This window comes from Amblyraja radiata, chromosome 26 (assembly GCF_010909765.2).
Source record: "Amblyraja radiata isolate CabotCenter1 chromosome 26, sAmbRad1.1.pri, whole genome shotgun sequence".
Lineage (NCBI taxonomy): Eukaryota > Metazoa > Chordata > Chondrichthyes > Rajiformes > Rajidae > Amblyraja > Amblyraja radiata.
Genome location: NC_045981.1, coordinates 28,417,078 through 28,436,319, shown reverse-complemented (window position 1 = coordinate 28,436,319; position 19,242 = coordinate 28,417,078). Strand labels below are relative to the sequence as shown.

Sequence of the window (19,242 nt, the reverse complement as noted above, 5' to 3'; positions counted from 1 at the left end):
AATAATTTTTGAATGTTTCCAGGTAAATTTTTATTTTTGACCCTAAACATTATCTGAGCTGTTTTGAATGTAACCAAATCTTCTAATTTTAATAATTTTGACTCTAAAAATAATGGACTCGTATGACCCAGATACTTAGCATTATGGATAATATGAATTGCTCTTTTTTGCATCATGGTTAATTTAAGTAGGGTAAAATTAATGAACAATAAAGAATACGGAGTGATTTGTAATCCAGAGCTTGCTTGGCTTTGTATAATACAGAGATACTTTTTGACAATTTTAATTTTACATGTTTAATATGTGATTTCCAGCTTATTTTATCGTCAATTATAACCCCAAGAAATTTATTTTCATGCACTCTTTCAACTTCCACCCCATTTATCTTTATACTTACTAGTGTATTTATTCTACAATTACCAAATAACATTATTTTAGTTTTACTCAGATTTAATGAAATTTTATTCCTATCAAACCATATTTTCAATTTACCCATTTCTTTTATTATTTTATCCAATAGCTGTTTTAAATTTTCCCCAGAACAAAAAATATTTGAATCATCTGCAAACAAAACCAGCCTCAAGACATTGGACACATTACAAATATCATTTATGTACATGATAAATAATTTTGGGCCCAGCACTGACCCCTGTGGTACACCACACACAATGTCCAAGCATGTAGAATTATGGCTACCCAGATTTACAAACTGTTGCCTGTTACTTAAGTAGCTTTTAACCCAGTCCAGTACTATTCCTCTAATTCCATACCTCTCCAATTTTTTAAATAAAATATCATGATTAATTGTATCAAATGCTTTTTTTATGTCAATGAATATCCCAGCTGCATATAATTTATTATCAATGGCGTTTGTGATGTCTTCAGTTAATTCTAGTATTGCAAGTGATGTTGATCTATTTGTTCTGAATCCATATTGACTTTCTGTGATTAATTTATTCTTTTCTACAAATTTGTCTAATCTATTATTAAACATTTTTTCTAATATTTTGGAAAATTGTGGGAGTAAGGAAACAGGTCTATAGTTTGTAAAATGATGCTTGTTCCCAGTTTTGTATATTGGTATTATTTTTGCTATTTTCATTTGAATTGGAAAAGTACCGGTTTGGAAGGATAAATTACAGATGAATGTTAAAGGTTTGGAGATCCCCTCAATGACCATCTTAACTAGCGACATGTCAATGTCGTTGAAATCGGTAGACTTTTTATTTTTACATGTTTTGACAATATCCAACAGTTCTTTTTCTTCTACTGCCGTAAGAAACATAGAGCAGGGATTTCTCTCCACTAAATTCTCAGGAGTTTCTCCAGATGTCCCTGAATCAGGGATTTGTTTAGCCAGGTCTGGTCCAATATTTACAAAAAAATTATTAAAGCTATTAGCTATATCTTCCATATTATAATTTTCCTTATCCTTATCAATAAATGAACAAGAACTAACTATTAATGTTGCAGTAAAGTGGCCATTGGGAAAGGGTGATCTCAAGATGGCAGAATTTGTTGAAAGTGAGGAAATTCATTCTGAATTATTCATGGACTGTAGAATAGCACAGCAACAGGCCCTTCAGCCCTCAATGCTGGTGCTGAACATGATGCCATGTTAAACTAAAAGTAGACAAAAATGCTGGAGAAACTCAGCGGGTGAGGCAGCATCTATGGAGCGAAGGAATAGGTGACGTTTTGGGTCAAAACCCTTCTTCAGACCGATGTAGGGGTAGGGGGTGGGAAGAGGAAAGGAAGCTGAGTTTCTCCAGCATTTTTGTCTACCTTCGATTTTTCCAGCATCTGCAGTTCCTTCTTAAACAAACTAATCTCCTTTGTCTGCATGTGATCCACATCCCTCCATTCCCCGCATATCCATGTGCCTATTAAAAGGCTTTTAAATGTCACTACAGCTGCTCCTTGACCTACGATGCGGTTACGTTCTGAAAAACCCATCGTAAACCAAAAATATCGCAAGTCGAAAACTCATATAATACATTGCGATCACGTGACCAGAAGTGGCGTCGGCTCACTGCTGTTGCCGGGCGTTTGCACCATCGTAAAGTCGAAATATCGTAAGTTGAAGCATCGTAAATTGGGGAGCATCTGTATTGTATCTGCCTTCACCGCCATCCCTGACAGTGTTCCAGGCACCCACCCCTTTCTGAACCTCAGGGGCACGTTTTCAGAAGATGGTGCTGCGTATATGGAACAAGTTGGCAGAGGAGGTAGTTGAGGCAGATACTATAAGAATATTTAAAAGACGTTTGGACATGAAAGGTTTAGAGCGATATGGGCCAAATGTGGATAGGTGGGACAAGAGTATATTTAGGTTTTTAATTTAGAGATACAGCATGGAAACAGGCCCTTTTGCCCACTGAGTCTGCGCCGACCAACAATCACCTGACCTGTGCACTAGTTCCATGTTATCCCAGTTTTGCATCTTACACACTAGGGGCAATTTACAGAAGCCAATTAACCTACAAATCCGCACGTCTTTGAAATGTGGGATGAAACCTGAAGCAGGGAGAATGTGCAAACTCCGTACAGACAGCACCTATAATCACAATCAAAACCGAAGGGCCTATTTACGTGCTGTGTGGGCCTATCACTTTTTATCATGTAATTTGTGACTGGAATCCTTTTACAGTGTCAACCTCAACACCTTTAATGAGAACGTTCAGTTTAATTTCCTTTCCTGATCCCAGTTTCTTAATCTTTATTTCACATTTGCTCGCGCTAATATTTGAGTCACCACTCTGAACGTTTTCCTTAAAATGCATATTTTAATCACATAAACCTCCAACTAATTTACTTCGAAATTTCTTCTCCTCCAAATAACACAAGCAAAATTATTTAGTCAAATATTAATATTAAAAATCATGTTTATTTGCCAAGGTTTCTTTCTATGTCACCGCAGCTATTGAAACGGCAATCATGAAGGGTAGAGACTGTTCAGTCACCCACACATTTATCTACCAGACTGCTCGTGTTCGGACTGCTGCTTAAATCTAGCTGTCTCATGGACGCCACCTTAGAATCCCTTATAAATGTGAGAAATTTGTACTGCTGGAATCAAATTGTTGACATAATTTAGAGCTTTAGACGTCGTGATTCAGAGCCACCTGCTATGCATCTCCTCTTGAAGGACCTCAGCGGGTCAGCCAGTGTCGGTGAAGCCAATGGACAGATGACATTTTGGATTGGGAACCTTCTTCAGCATGTCCATTCCCTCCACAGATGTTGCCTGACGCACTGGGTTCTTCCCATACATTGTTCTTTGCTCAGGATTCTAGTCTTGTTGCTTTTCCAATGTATGATGTCTGAAGAAGGGTCCTGACTCTAACGTCACCTATCCATGTCCTCCAGAGATGATGCCTGACCCACCGAGTTACATCAGCACTTTGTGTTTTACTTAAGATTCCAGCATCTAGTTCCTTGGATCTCTATATGACCATAATTTCCCTCATTAGGATTATACTGTCTAGCTAGGCCATACCAGAGGCTGCCACCAATGCAGCTTTGTAATTGCTAACTACTTAAAAATTCTTAAGTGCAACCAAAGCACTACATCAATTTTATGCTGTAATGTACATTCAAGTCAGGACACAAGCCCAATTGTAGTCATCAATGCAAGTTGATTAAATGGTAACTTTCCTAAACAAAAAAATGCACTATGAGATTGCATCTCTTCACACACCACTTGATCACCGTGCTCTCACCTCGGACCTTCTTCTGTACAACCAACCCTCTCCCAGTGCAGTTTCTCTGGTAGATGGTGCTGGGCGGTGTACTAACCACCTCCAACATCTGCAGCTCGCTCTCACCTGCACACACAGGTAGAGACACAACAATTATATATCTTTTTTTCCATTTATTTGTACTAAATATATGCAGATTTTAAACAAAAAGTAAACAAAATATATCACCCGCACTAAGTTTGCTGTTGGAAGACCACTAACATTTGGTCGAAACATGGAACTGTATATGCTGGTTTATACGAAAGATAGACACAAAGTGCTGGAGTAACTCAGCGGGTCAGGCAGCATTTCTGGAGAACGTGGATAGGTGACGTTATGGGTCGGGACCCTTCTTCAGACTTCTAATATGGAACTTGGCTGAAGTTTTTTTTAAAAAGGACAAGAATTGATGAGGATAATTCTGCTGCTGTTTGAATTAGAGTGTGGAACCTGGAAGCCAATATGGGAGCACCTTGGTTTAATTCCACAGAGATCTGGCCATGTCTACTGACCCGAGTCAATAAGGAAACAAGGCAGCCTCTTTGCAGAGAGTGACCTCAATGTGGGTTTATATAATGAGGAATCATCTCCAACATCTATGGCAATATGGATCCCTTTCCTATAGCACGGGAAACAGATTTTCTGCCAATATTGATTTACTGTTTGTGGGAACTTGATCAAACTGCAACACATCGCAAATACTTTCATAGATGACAGAACAAGGGCTTGAAAGGGTATGGAATGTATTACATAATTGCATCTTTGTTTAGAGTTTAGAGATACAGTGTGGAAACAAACCCTCCAGCCATCGCTCACATTGGTTCTATTATTCCACTTTCTCATACATTCCCTACACACTAGGGGTCATTTACAGAGGGCCAATTAACCATTGGGACAAGGGAGGAAACCAGAGCACCCGGAGGAATCCCATGCGGTCACAGGGAGAACGTGCAAACCACACACAGAGCAGCCGAGGTCAGGATCGGATGCTGGAATCTGGCACTGTGACTCAGTGGGCTCTCCCCACTGTGCCAGTTCTAAGAGTATAACATGCAATACTGAGTGTGGAGCACAGGAGCAACAGCACTTTACTGGTAGAACCAGTTCTAACTGTGTGATAGTCAGCACAAAGTAGTGTGTCTCTCTCTCTTTCTCTCACTCTCAGTGTCATATGTTGTATGTAAACAAAATATATCACCGCACTAAGCTATTGGAAGACCACTTATCATTGTTCCGTTGTTGGTACATATGACATTTAAATACTCTTCAGGCCTCTGATGATATTCAAAGCTTTAAGTAATTACACTTTTCAATCCCGTTTCAAATTTAATCGAACAACCCCTCAAAAAACCGGCTAGTTGTGCGAACTGGCCATGTGATCATGCTCTTCCGCATCACCAGCACAGCAGAAAATGTGCAGAATGACATGAAAATGTAGTCTACATCAGTCAATTCACAAGATCCCCAAAACATGAATGAATCAAGAAAGTCAAGGGTGAACCTTACACGTCTTAAGCAGCCCCTCGAGATCAAGGAAGACTTCCTTCATCTCTGGATGAGAGGGATGTGAGGTGTAGGTGGGGCAGGTGATGGTCGGTGAGGGAGTCCACACCTTCCACCACTGCGCGTCCCTGATGTGGCCTTGAGCTTCTCAACACCATCACCACACTGCTTTTTGACCAGAGATTCAAAGATGTCAATGGGGACTCCCTCAAAGAGGCGTTGAGTAGGTCGGTGAACCTCTTCCTCTGAGCAGCTAGCACACTCTGCCCCTGACAGGAGAGAGTGTCAGCACTGGGCGATCGATGTTAGTGATGACCCCACATACCTGCATAATGGCTGATTGGGAATTTCACCTTCCCAGGCACGTGCGTTGCTTTGCCATGCGTCCGGAACTGAGATTGGCCATTGACATTAAATCTATTATCCGAAATACTCTCCAACGGTTGGAATCGAGATGAGATGTTCTTCAAGTTGGGTAACTGGGAACATGCAGAAAATGGTGGAACTGAATCAAAACAGGATATAAAGTACAAACAAGGTGTAGAGCAAGCTATGACTGGTGCATTAAAAATATAGCATAGAAACAGGCCCTTGGACACATCGAGTCCACACTGACCATCGATCACCCATTCACGTTAGTTAGTTATCCTACTTTCTCATCCACTCCCTACACACTAGGGACATTTTATAGAGGTCCATTAACTTACAAACCCGCACATCTTTGGGACATGGGAAGAAACCGGAGTACCCGGAAGAATGTCACGCAGTCACATGGATAATGTGCTAACTCCACACGGACAGCTCCCGAGGTTGGGATGAACCCGGATCTCTGACGCTGTGAGGCAGCAGCTCTACCAACTGTTCCACTGTGCTGGCCTCTTGCTATGGGATTTAGCTTGTAGAAACCAAAGATTACATCAATTTGCTGCTGAGAATCTCAGCGGATCAGGCAGTATCTCTGGAGAACATGGATAGATAATGTTTTGGGCCAAGACTTCTTCTGAGACATCTGAAGAAAGGTCCTGACCCAAAATATCACCTGTCCATGTTCCCCATAGATGCAGCCTGACCCACTGAATTACTCCAGCATTTTGTTCTTTCTTGTAACCAGCATCTGCAGTTCTACTCAGGAAGCTGAAGTCATTTGGGATTAACAAAGACATTCTCACCACATTCTACTACGCATTCATTGAAAATGTAATAACCTTCTCTTTCACTAGCTGGTTCCACTCCATCACCCTGCAAAACAGAAACCGCCTGTTGAATGTGGTCAAGGTCTGCTCAAAAATCATTGAGCAGCCCGTCCGAACTCTCACTGCCCCATGTGACCAACCGTCTGTAAAGTTAACACGCAGGATTCTTCAGGACCCCTCTCACATCCTGTTTCCTGAGTTTGAGTGGCTCCCCTCAGGACGCAGACTCCGCTGTCCGGGTTGCCGGACACAGAGGAGGAAGGCAACCTTCATCCCCAGGGCTGTCCAGCTTCTTAATGCTGATCACTGACTCATGAACATATGAAATGAAATAACCTTCTATATGCACTTTTTAATTGAAGCACTAAGGAAGCACTTTAAAAACTAATACACCTCCATCCCCCACCAGGATGGCCTCAGAGCCCTCCGGTTCTTCCTCGACCAGAGGAGCAACCTATACCCAGCCACTGACACTCTCCTCCGCTTAGCGGAGTTGGTCCTCACCCTCAATAACTTTACATTTGACTCCTCCCATTTCCTCCAAACACAAGGCGTAGCTATGGGCACACGCATGGGCCCCAGCTACGCCTGCCTCTTTGTCGGGTACGTTGAACAATCCTTGTTCGAGGCGTACCAGGGCCCCATCCCCGACCTCTACCTCCGCTACATTGACGACTGCTTTGGTGCCACCTCCTGCACCCACACACAACTGACTGACTTCATCCACTTCACCACCAACTTCCATCCGGCACTCCAATACACCTGGACGATTTCCGACACTTCCCTACCATTCCTTGACCTCACCATCTCCATCGCAGGGGACAGACTCCTGACCGACATACATTACAAACCCACTGACTCACATGGCTATCTGGACTACACGTCTTCCCACCCTGCCCCCTGTAAAGACTCCATCCCCTACTCCCAATTCCTCCGCCTACGCCGCATCTGTTCCCAGGATGAGACATTTCATACCAGGGCATCGGAAATGTCCTCGTTCTTCAGGGAACGGGGATTCCCCTCCGCCACCATAGATGAGGCTCACACCAGGGTCTCATCCATACCCCGTAACACTGCTCTCTCTCCCCATCCCCGCACACGCAACAAGGGCAGAGTCCCTCTGGTCCTCACCTTTCACCCCACCAGCCGGCAAATACAACACATAATCCTCCGCCATTTCCGCCACCTCCAACGTGACCCCACCACTCGCCACATCTTCCCATCTCCCCCCATGTCTGCCTTCCGCAAAGACCGCTCCCTCCGCAACTCCCTCGTCAATTCTTCCCTTCCCTCCCGCACCACCCCCTCCCCGGGCACTTTCCGTTGCAACCGCAAGAAATGCAACACCTGTCCCTTCACCTCCCCCCTCGACTCCATTCAAGGTCCCAAGCAGTCGTTCCAGGTGCGACAAAGGTTCACCTGTATCTCCTCCAACCTCATCTACTGCATCCGCTGCTCTAGATGTCAGCTGATTTACATCGGTGAGACCAAGCGTAGGTTGGGCGATCGTTTCGCCGAACACCTCCGCTCAGTCCGCAATAACCTACCTGACCTCCCGGTGGCTCAGCACTTCAACTCCCCCTCCCATTCCCAATCCGACCTCTCTGTCCTGGGTCTCCTCCATTGCCAGAGTGAGCAACAGCGGAAATTGGAGGAACAGCACCTCATATTCCGTCTGGGGTCCTTGCGTCCTTATGGCATTAACATTGAATTCTCCCAATTTGGCTAGCCCTTGCTGTCTCCTCCCCTTCCTTAACCCTCTAGCTGTCTCCTCCCATCCGCCCGCCCTCGGGCTCCTCCTCCTCCTCCCTTTTTCCTTCTTTCTTTCCCCACCCCCCATCAGTCTGAAGAAGGGTTTCGGCCCGAAACGTCGCCTATTTCCTTCGCTCCATAGATGCTGCTGCACCCGCTGAGTTTCCCCAGCAATTTTGTGTACCTTAAAAACTATTACTATGTGTTGAATGTTGATGTGCGGCGTGTGTTGGTTGATTGTGCAGTGTGTCTGTGAAATGCGTGTGTTGGTTGATTGTGCAGTATGCGTGTGTTGGTTGATTGTGCAGTATGCGTGCTGCTTATGTTTGTTGATTGTGTCCCTTTTTTTAAAAAGCTACTGTAATGCGCCCTTTTAAATTGCCCCTCGGGGACGAATAAAGTGCTTTGAATTGAATTGAATTGAATTGAGTTCTTTGTTTCATCAGTTGCTGTTGTCTGAGTGAGGCAGAATGATTTGTTCCAGCCTTAAGGGGCTGTCTCACTTGGGCGACCTAATCCGCGAGTTACGAAGACTGTCTTCGACCTTCAAGCTCGAGGGCACTCGCCTGGAAAACCTCGAGCTGGATCGACCATCAGCGTTGAAACCACGAGCTGGATCAATCGATCGCACATACACACAGGGGAGAAGGAGGGGAGAAGGGGGGGGGGAGAAGGAGTGGAGACACTTTTAAGAAGTGTAGTAACGTTTAGCGGGCATTTTACCCACCGGTCTGTTTTCCTTGGTCCTGAAAACTCCAATGTGCCAATCAAAATGTCCGGTCAGCGAAGGAGATTGCCTACGGCTGCCCTCGACTGCCTGTAACTACATAGCGACCCCACTCCACTGCACTACGAGTTAAAATGAACCATGCCGACCAAATTTTACTCGCGGAAAAATTTTCAACACGCTGAAAAATTTCCCGCGACCTAGCTGAGGCCGTGGGTATTCGGGAACTTCCCTCGAGCATGAAGGGGAATTCCAGTGACCTCATAGGACCTCCCAGGACCACGTGTCAACCATGCTGCGAGTTTGAGTCGAGGGAAAACTCGTCCAAACTCGCAGATTAGGTCGCCGCAGTGGGACAGCCCCTTTAGTATAATTTTCAAACCAAGGTCCTGGTTGAAGAGAAACCAAAAGGAGAAAATATATTTACACCTCAGGATTATACAGGAAAAAACCCCCAGCTCCAAGCAGCTTTCTTCATGAAGATTGTTGAAATAATCTCCATGTAGAGACATTTGTAAAGTGGTGATTTATGTAAGATCTACATTTCTAACACTTACAAGTACTGAAGTTGGTGTGCACTGTTGCAGACATAACAGCTCAGTGTCCTTTTGTGCTCAGAATCCTTGGTGCTGGCTTTGAAAAGTAATTTCTGCAAGATTTTTCCAATTTACCACACAATCCATGGTCATATTGAAAGAGTTTAATTTGCTCAAGTTTTGTTTGTAAATTATAAATGGAGATTTGCTGAACAACTGAAAGCAGACAAGTTTAAAAGAGAATTTTCCCAGCAGAATAAGTCTGGGAAAACCTTAAAAGCTTGGTTTATACTAATCATTGAAACAATGTATTAACATAGAGATGTATTGTCTGCGCACAGCACCATATTTGATATAATATCTGAACTGCCTGTTCTAGCTAAAGACAAGGTAGTAGTGGCTTTCATCCAAGTCTTACAAACTTGTTTTAGTTCAAAGTTCATTGGGAGGAGGAGCCATCTTGGTGAACGGCTGCTAGCAGCAGCCGTCCGTCTTAAATTCGTTTTTTTTTTTTTAGTTTTTAGTGAGTCCTGTTTTTTTGTTTGTAGGGGATATGGTCCTTTAATGTGGGGGGGTAGGTGTTACTTTATTTATAGGTCCCTACCTGGTCGGTGTGGCAGCCTTTTTTCCGGGCTGCCCGTCGACCCGTCGGCGTGGCCTACCAGCGGGCTTGGAGCGCCGTTTCTTGGCGGGAACCACCCAGCACCTCGGCCTGCGTGGCGGCACTGCATTGGAGCGCTGGAGCGCTGGAGCGGAGCGGGCGATGCCTTGCCTGGGTCGCCGCACTGGAGCTCTGGCGAGCTGGACCGCCGTGAGCAACATCTCCGGGCTGCGGGTTTGCGGAGCGGAGAGGCGGCGTGCGTAGAGGCGGCAAGGCGGCAGTGACGAGAGCGGGCGCCGACTTTTTCATCTGGAGCCTAGGAGCGCCAAACCGACGCGGCCTTGTCGGCTTCGGCAGCCGCGGGATCCAACCAAGAAGCGGCCGTTCCAAGTGGCCCAGCCGCCGAAAGGACTCTCCCGACGCCGGGGCAAGACCACCCGGTGAGAACGGCCAGGGACATCGGGCCTCCGTAGAGGCAATTGCGGTGGCCCCAATAGGCCTGACTTTGGGGTGAACATGGGGTGGGGACTGGACATTGTGCCTTCCTCCACAGTGCTATCCACTGTGGGGGGATGATTTTTTTTTGTCTAACTGTAGTCTTGTAGGTCTGTGTCCAAGATGGCTGCCGTGAAGGGAGAGTGGACGCTGGCACGAATTGGTTGCCGCTGCTCTCTCTTCACACTGTGTTTTTGATTTTCTGTTTTTGGATTGAATTCTGTTTTTAATTTGTGTCATTGTGATGTCTTTAATTACTTGTTTTACTCCGATTATATGTTTTTATTCCGATTACTATGTAAGGTGTCCTTGAGATTTTGTATGAAAGGCGCCCATTAAATATAAAATTTATTATTATTATTATTAAAGACGGATGCCCATTCGAGAAACAAGATGGAAGTCATTTGAAAACAAAATGGAGTTCGTTGTCGATCCGGAATGGGCAGCCCTACTGAAGCTGTGCCAAGATTTGGGAATAAGGCTGACATTGCAAATATATGGGTCCAGCCTCCCTTGTTTCCCTTTGGCTACGGATCTTTCACTCAGATTTAGAAGGTGTGTTTTATTGATAAGAAAATGTATAACTACACCAACTTTTCTCTTTGTTCTTTGAGTGGAGCACGAGAGGCACTAAGCAACGTGTGTGCTCTTTGTTATATCTCCACTCCCGTCTGACGATTTGATTAAAGATTGCTTTGGTTTCACCCTCAACAATTTTGTTGTCTGCTTACTTTAAAAAACGAACCATGACAATATAATATTCAAACATTCCCACGTGGTCAATAAGGAAATATTCAAAGCAAGGTGTAGAAACAAGGAACTGCAGATGCTCGTTTACAAAAAAGGACACAAAGTGCTGGAGCAACTGAGCAGGTCAGGCAGCATCCCTGGAGAACATGGACAGGTGACGTTTTGGGTTGGGACCCTTCTTCAGACTGATTGTGGGGAGGTGGGTTGGGGAGGGAAGAAAGCTGGAAGAGAGGATGGCCAGAACAAAGCATGGCAGGAGATAGATGTTTGGTACAATTTATTCAAAACAGGTTTAGTAATATATTGACACCATCCACTTAATACCATTAATTAGAATAAATTGCCATAGTAAAAGGGCAGAGTTCTGTGTCTGGTCGTGATCAACTACTGATTGCATTTAATTTCAATTACAATGTCCACAGTAAAAAGCATTCATTAAAATATATGAATTATGAGTAAATTATTATGTAATAACAAGGAACTGCAGATGCTGGTTTATATCAAAGATAGGCATAAAATGCTGGAGGCCCGCTCACTTACTCCAGCATTTGTTGTCTAAATTATAAATCATTCCTTGATAAACCAAATACCAACCCCTTGACCGTTGACTTCAAAAGACCTTGACCGCCGTTTCTTCCTTTTGGCTTCTACGATTTCCTCTCTTTTGCTTGTCTTTTTGTTTTCCTTTTTGTAGGACTGAGGCCAATCCTTGGGGGAGTGGCCGCGATGGTGCTGGAGATGGTTGGCAGTCTCGCCCGTGCTGCTGGACAGATTGTCCTCACTGGCCGCGTGCTTCATCACCTGCCCTTGCTGATGCCTGTATAGTGTCAGTGACAGCCCGGGATCTCCCCGATAGCACGACTCCTCGGTCTCGCTCATTGAGTGCAGTGAGATACTTGTTTTCTCCTTCATCGGTTCCAGAATGTGCAGCCTGTTGTCTTTTTCCAGCGCTTTTGATCGCCGCCGTGCTGCCTTCACCGCAATGTTTTTGGTGCCCGTCAACATCTGCTTACGGTCTGTTAAAGAGAGACCTCTGTTGTTAATCAGTTCTCTGGGTAAGTATACAACCTCATCTATGGCCCGTTGTGTGGGTATATGGTGTAAGTATACATCATCTCTGGCCCAGTTATGAGGGTATATAGTGTGAGTACACAACATCATTTATGGCCCAGTTGTGTGGGTATATGGTGTAAGTATACATCATCCCTGGCCCAGTTGTGTGGGTATATGATGTAACTATACATCATCCCTGGCCCAGTTGTGTGGGTATATGGTGTAACTATACATCGTCCCTGGCCCAGTTGTGTGAGTATATGGTGTAACTATACATCGTCCCTGGCCCAGTTGCCTCTTTTGCCTCTCAGTCAGCAGCTTCCAATTCCAGAAACTTGATCACAAAATCTGAACTGCAGTTGAACAGAAACACTGTAGGAGGCAACATCTTTCCAACTGAATGCTCATGTGTTTGTACACTACAGACCTTTATCAAAGAGGTGCAGGCTAATTATCATTGATGGACTGGCCCAATTGATCACATACTTGACATTATGTACAGACAGAGGTCCATGTTTTTAACCACAGTACTGCATGTGGGTGGAGCCAGGGTCATACAGTCACACAGCACAAAAAGAGGCCCTTTGGCCCAATCAGCCCATGCCGACCAAAATACCTCATCTACACTAGTCCCACCTGCTCACTTAGCCATGGAGACATTAGTCATCATGTCTCCTACGTTATAACTTCAAAGCCAACTTGTGGTCTAGAAGCGCTCTAGAAAGTCTAGAAAACAGCACTCTAAATGTAAACCTTTCCTTTAATTCCATTGCCACCCTCATGGCAGTCCATTTCATTTATATCGCTTGCAACGTACACTGCATTTATAATGCCCGGGTGATCATATTTAGAGACATCAAATCTGGATATTCCTTCAGATGGCACCATCTTTGGGTCAGGGAGGGAGTCTATGCACGGGGTGGGTGGGATCTCGGGAACAACTTGCCTTGCCACCTGCAAGGTCATCGGCCTTGCCATGGGGACGCACGCCGAGCATCACCAGCAAGGATTGCAACTGATGAAAGGAACAGAGTGTTGTGAATATGAATCAACTATCTGCCTCAGACCAGAGGAAGGACCACTGGAGAGGATGTGGTTGCCCCTCCCCTGCTCCGCTCCCTGCCTGCGATTGTCTCACTTGTACTGCAACGGGTCACAGGGTGGTCTGTATCTGGAACGAGCTGCCAGAGCAAGTTATAGGAACGGATACAATTATAACTTTTAAAAGACATTTGGTCAGATATGTGGATAGGAAGGGTTTAGAGGGATGTTGGTCAAACGCAGGCAAATCGGACCAGACCCGTATGCCAACTTGGTCGGCATGGACAGGGTGGATCATAGAGCTTCTTTTCGTGCTGACTTAGAGGTGACATTCCTATTATTTGGCATTTAAAAATGTCCATTTTAAAATGGCTGCAAGTAGTGAAGTATATGGAACGAGCTGCCAGAGGAGGTAGCTGATGCACGTACTATAACAGCATTTAAGAGATACTTGGACAGGTATATGCTTAGGAAGGGTTTAGAGAGATGTGGGGCAAATGCAGGCAAATTGGACTAGCCCACTATGCCAATTTGGTTGGCATGAACAGGATGTGCTGAAGTGCCTGTTTTCCGTCTGTATAGGTCCATGACTCTGTGCTACTTTTTCGATGCCCTACCTTTCAGGAACACTGTCTGGGGTTGCTGGTGGTCCACAGAGTTCTCGCTGCTGTCGGGCGATGAGTTCAGATGGCTGCTGGCACTGCTCATCCCACTCACACTCACCAAACTCTCAAGCTGGTGTGCCTGGTGAACATCCAGAACAGAACAGTTACTCCCTGCATTTTACAGTCATAGAGTCATACAGTGTAAGTCCACACCAACCATCGATCACCCGTACACACTAGTTCTATGTCATCCCACCTTCTCATTCACTAGGGGTTTTTTTTTTTGGCAGATGGCAATTAACCTACAAACCCCAACATCTTTGGGATGTGGAGGAAACCGGAGCACCCGGAGGAAACCCATGGGGTCACAGAGAGAATGTGCAAACTCCACATAGACAGTAAACAAGGTCAGGATTGAACCTGCATCTCTGGTGCTGTGAGGCAGTGGTTCTAGCAGCTGTGCCACTGGTAGAGCTGCTGCTTCACAGCACCAGAGCAAATAGACAAGAGAACGAACTTGATAACATCAAGTCTCTCTATATAATGACCACACGTCACACTCACACACAGTGCAGTTGTGTAGACAAAGGTGCCGGTACACTTATGATGCTGGTGACTATGGTGGATCGTCGTTCTATAAGCTGTTTAACGGCCTGACCACCTAACAACCATATACTTCATTTTTTAAACTTGACTGATCTTGTAATATTAAAATTCCCCAAAATTTGGAAAATCTAGTATTTAACTCTTTGGGGGTGTCGAACCAATGCGTACCATCTGAAAAAAAGATAGTACTGATCATATCTCTCTCATCGCTAAGATTAGTGGACAAGGAAAATCTGAGACTTTTAAGTTTGAAGATAGAGTGGAAACAGGCCCTTCGGCCCACCGAGTCCATGCTGACCTGCGACCCCAGTACACTAGCACTACACTACACCCTAGGTACATGTTACAATCGTTACCGAAGCCAATTAACCTACAAACCTGTACGTCTTTGTAATGTGGGAGGAAACTGGTGCACCCAGTGGAAAACTCATGCAGTCACGGGGAGAACGTACAAACTCAGTACAGAGAGAGAGCACCCGTAGTCAGGATCGAACCCGGGTCTCTGGCGCTGTGCGGCAACAACTCTACCGCAGCATCACAGTGTCGCCCCATTTGCGAGTAAAAGGGCTGGTCTTATATTCTTGGACACTGCAACGGTTTAATCCCTGGAAATGCCCAGATAATTAATGTTATTCAGGAGTCTGAAGATGGCTCCCGACCCGAATCCATGTTCACCAGGTGTTACCTGTCCCGCTGAGTTACTCCAGCTCTTTGTCTTAATTCATGTTAACATCAACAACGCCCTTTTGACCTATGGTGGCTTTGAATAGTTTCCTGCATATATAGATTTGAGATGGACATATTTTAAACGTACAGTAGGCAGGCTGTGGGGTTCACTGGCGCTCACCTCTTGGTTCAGCAGTCCGTTCAAGTGGATTGGAGGAGGGGTGATTACCGTTGAATTCTTTCTCTGCTGAGCAAGGGGGCTGGTTTTAAACACACAGTTACTGTCACTGGTGATTCAAAAATGGCACAGGGTGGATAAGGAAAAGGTTTATTATTGTCACATGTACCAACATACAGTGAAAAGCTTCTGTTTGCATGCTATCCGGTTAGATCATAAAATACCCGAGTACAATCAAGCCATGCACAAGTACAACTGCCAGTGGAAAGAGAAAAATAGCAGAGTGCAGAATATAGTGTTACAGCGTTATGGCTTTATTGTTACGGAGAAAAAAATCCAATATCCACAATGAGGCAGCTTTGAAGACCGGGACCGCACCCTAGTTTATGGCAGCACCATTCAGAACGCCGATAACAGCAGGGAAGAAGCTGTTCCTGAATCTGGTAGCACGTGGTTTCAAGCTTTTATATTTTTTGTCTGATGGGAGAGGGAAGAAGAGGGAATGGCCGGAATGGATAAAAGGTCCTTGATTATTTTGGCTACTTTCACGAGGCAGCGTGGTGTGTAGATGGAGTTGATGGTGCAGAGGCTGGTCTGTGTGATGGGACTGGACCACATCCTCAACTATGATGTTATATGGACTTTATTTTGATTGCACTATGAATTTCAGTTTTGCACTATTATGGGTACCTAGTATTGCTGATTATTAATTTATTGTACAATTATTTATTGTGCATTTATCTGTGTGTTGTTACGTTAATGAGTCTGTAATGCTGCAGCAAGTAAGAATTTCATTCTTCAGTTGTGGATAGAAATGACAATTAAATACACTTGACACGTGGCTTGTTGGACTCCGAACTCTCTCTCAGTCCTTGTGTAATGTGACGTTAGAATTCAGTTGGAATTCAGAAGACTGAGGGGGGATCTTATAGAAACTTACAAAATTCTTAAGGGGTTGGACAGGCTAGATGCAGGAAGATTATTCCCGATGTTGGGGAAGTCCAGAACTAGGGGTCACAGTTTAAGGATAAGAGGGAAGCCTTTTAGGACCGAGATGAGGAAATCATTTTTTACACAGACAGTGGTGAATCTGTGGAATTCTCTGCCACAGAAGGTAGTTGAGGCCAGTTCATTGGCTATATTTAAGAGGGAGTTAGATGTGGCCCTTGTAGCTAAAGGGATCAGGGGGTATGGAGAGAAGGCAGGGATGGGATACCGAGTTGGATGATCAGCCATGATCATATCAAATGGCGGTGCAGGCTCGAAGGGCCGAATGGCCTACTCCTGCACCTATTTTCTATGTTTCTATGTTTCTATGTTACCTCTCCGACTCTGGAACCAGTGGTGGGAGGACGTCTTTGCAATTCTTTCTCCAAGGATAATGTTTCTCCGATCCAATGGTTCTCACACTCTCCTGGTCAGAGTCCACATCCTGGACCACTTCTCCCACCTTTAGCTTCTGGGCCACGTTAATGACCGAGCCATCCTGTGGGAGAAATAGACAAAAGACAATAGGTGCAGGAGTAGGCCATTCAGCCCTTCGAGCCAGCACCGCCATTCGATGTGATCATGGCTGATTATCTCCGATTAGTACCCCGTTCCTGCCTTCTCCCCATATCCCCTGACTCCGCTATCTCTAAGAGTCCTATCAAGCTCTCTCTTGAAATTATCCAGAGAACCGGCCTCCACCGCCCTCTGAGGCAGAGAATTCCACAGACTCACAACTCTGTGTGAAAAAGTGTTTCCTCGTCTCCATTCCAAATGGCTTACCCTTTATTCTTACACTGTGGCCCCTGGTTCTGGATTCTCCCAACTTGAGGAACATGTTTCCTGCCTCTAGCGTGTCCAAACATTTAATAATCTTGTATGTTTCAATAAGATCCCCTCTCCTCCTTCTAAACTCCAGAGAATACAAGCCCAGCCGCTCCATTCTCTCAGCATATGACAGTCCCGCCATCCCGGGAATTAACCTTGTAAACCTACGCTGCACTCCCTCAATAGCAAGAATGTCCTTCCTCAAATTAGGGGACCAAAACTGCACACAATACTCCAGGTGTGGTCTCACTAGGGCCATGTACAACTGCAGAGGGACCTCTTTGCTCGTATACTCAACTCCTCTTGTTATGAGGCCAACATGCCATTCGCTTTCTTCACTGTGAACCGTCCGAATGTTCCTACCACGCCTGTAAACGATCAATTAACCAAAGAGATTTGTCTTTGATCACATAAATAACATTTGCTTCAGAGCCTTATGATGCATCCAGAGGACACAGCCCGTCAGTCTTATGACTCAGAGATTTAAGATGTTTCTCTCCTTGTGTTCATTAGTTATGTAATACTTTATGTAAAACTGCCACGTTAACAGATACACAGCTTTGACAAGGGATAGCGAGTGAGAGCAAAGGTTAAAGAAATAACATGACTGGGCAAGATATAAAGGAGGTGAGCGGGTGAGATAAAGAAAGAAAAAAGAAGCAGAGAGAGTGAGGGGATGGGAAATTAAGAATGAAGGGAGAGAAATGAGAATGTGGAGAAAGAGAGTGAGAGAAGTATAGAGATTTGATAGTGAAAGAGGAATGGAGATAGAAACAGGGAAGATAATAGAGAGAGGGATGGAAAGAGTGAGAGTGAGAGGGATAGAGGTAGAAAGAGAGGAAGAAAGCAATATATTAGGAAAGGGGCAAGCTTTGAACCAGGTAAAATGAGTGAGAATTAAAATAAAAGGAGGAAGTTTGAGACACAAGCCATGAGAGGTAGGGAACATTGTTGTCATTCGATAGTTAATGTTGGTCTCAGATTCACGGTTTCCACAGTGGTGCGTGCATGAAGAGCAGCAGTAACACTGAGCGATGCTGTACCTTCAGGGTTCTCGTTGTGACAGTGTGCATGGATACGATCCGGTTGAGATTACCCTCGTCCAACTCCCGCAGGTATATCTCATACAACTCGTCCAACTGTGACGGGACCAGCAGGTTATGATCTGTGCACACACAAACCGTCAAACACTCAGACACAATTCAGTTAGTTTAGTTTAGTTTATTTATTGTCATGTGTACCGAGGGACAGCGTAAAGCTTTTGTTGCATTTTATTCAGTCAGCAGCATACAATCGAGCCATCCACAGGGTCAGATTATTGATGCAGCTGAAAACTGAAGAGCAGCAACACTGACAGGCTGATCCCGACAGAATACATAGGGAAATCATTAATGAATTGTACAATAAAACTAAAAAAAGTGATTCCTAAATCATGTATTTCTGTGCAATGTCTGGACATGAACATAAAATCTGGACATGAACATAATAAAACATAATTAAATCCATCAACCTAAAGGTGGTACAACATGGAACAGTACAGCCCACAATGTCTGTGCCAAACATGCTGCCTGCAAGTAATCCATATCCCTCCATTCTTTGTATATCCATGTGCCTGTCAGAAAGATTTTAAATGCCACTATCGTATTTGCCTCCTCCACCACCGGCGTGTTCCAGACACTCACTCATGGTCTGTGTAAAACAATTTCATAAGTTCTAGGAGCAGAATTAGGCCATTCGGCCCATCAAATCTACTCTGCCATTCAATAATGGCTGATCTATCTTTCCCTCCCAACCCCATTCTCCTGCCTTTTCCCCCATAACCCGACACCCGTACTAATCAATTTGTCCCGCACATCTCCTTCAAATGTTACCCCTAGCCTTTGAGGAAAAAAGGTTCCGACCCTTCTGCCTCTCATAACTTTATATATTTCTAACAGGTCTCCACTCAGCCTCTGATGCTCCGGAGAAAACAACGTGAGGT

General features: G+C 44.7%; 1 protein-coding gene across 3 annotated transcripts in view; it reads right to left on the bottom strand.

Annotated features, from left to right (window-relative positions):
- Nucleotides 1-19,242, bottom strand: part of kif19 (kinesin family member 19) — a 124,636-nt gene that overhangs the window by 5,330 nt on the left and 100,064 nt on the right. For 2 of the 3 annotated variants that reach the window (XM_033044561.1, XM_033044563.1), the window contains 7 exons: nt 18,305-18,426; nt 16,769-16,932; nt 15,450-15,555; nt 14,009-14,135; nt 11,892-12,313; nt 5,569-5,722; nt 3,723-3,827 (listed from right to left, as the gene is read on the bottom strand). In XM_033044561.1, coding sequence (XP_032900452.1) covers nt 3,723-3,827; nt 5,569-5,722; nt 11,892-12,313; nt 14,009-14,135; nt 15,450-15,555; nt 16,769-16,932; nt 18,305-18,426 — 1,200 coding nt within the window. The remainder of the gene's footprint in view (nt 1-3,722; nt 3,828-5,568; nt 5,723-11,891; nt 12,314-14,008; nt 14,136-15,449; nt 15,556-16,768; nt 16,933-18,304; nt 18,427-19,242) is intronic. The other variant, XM_033044562.1, reaches the window with a different exon arrangement.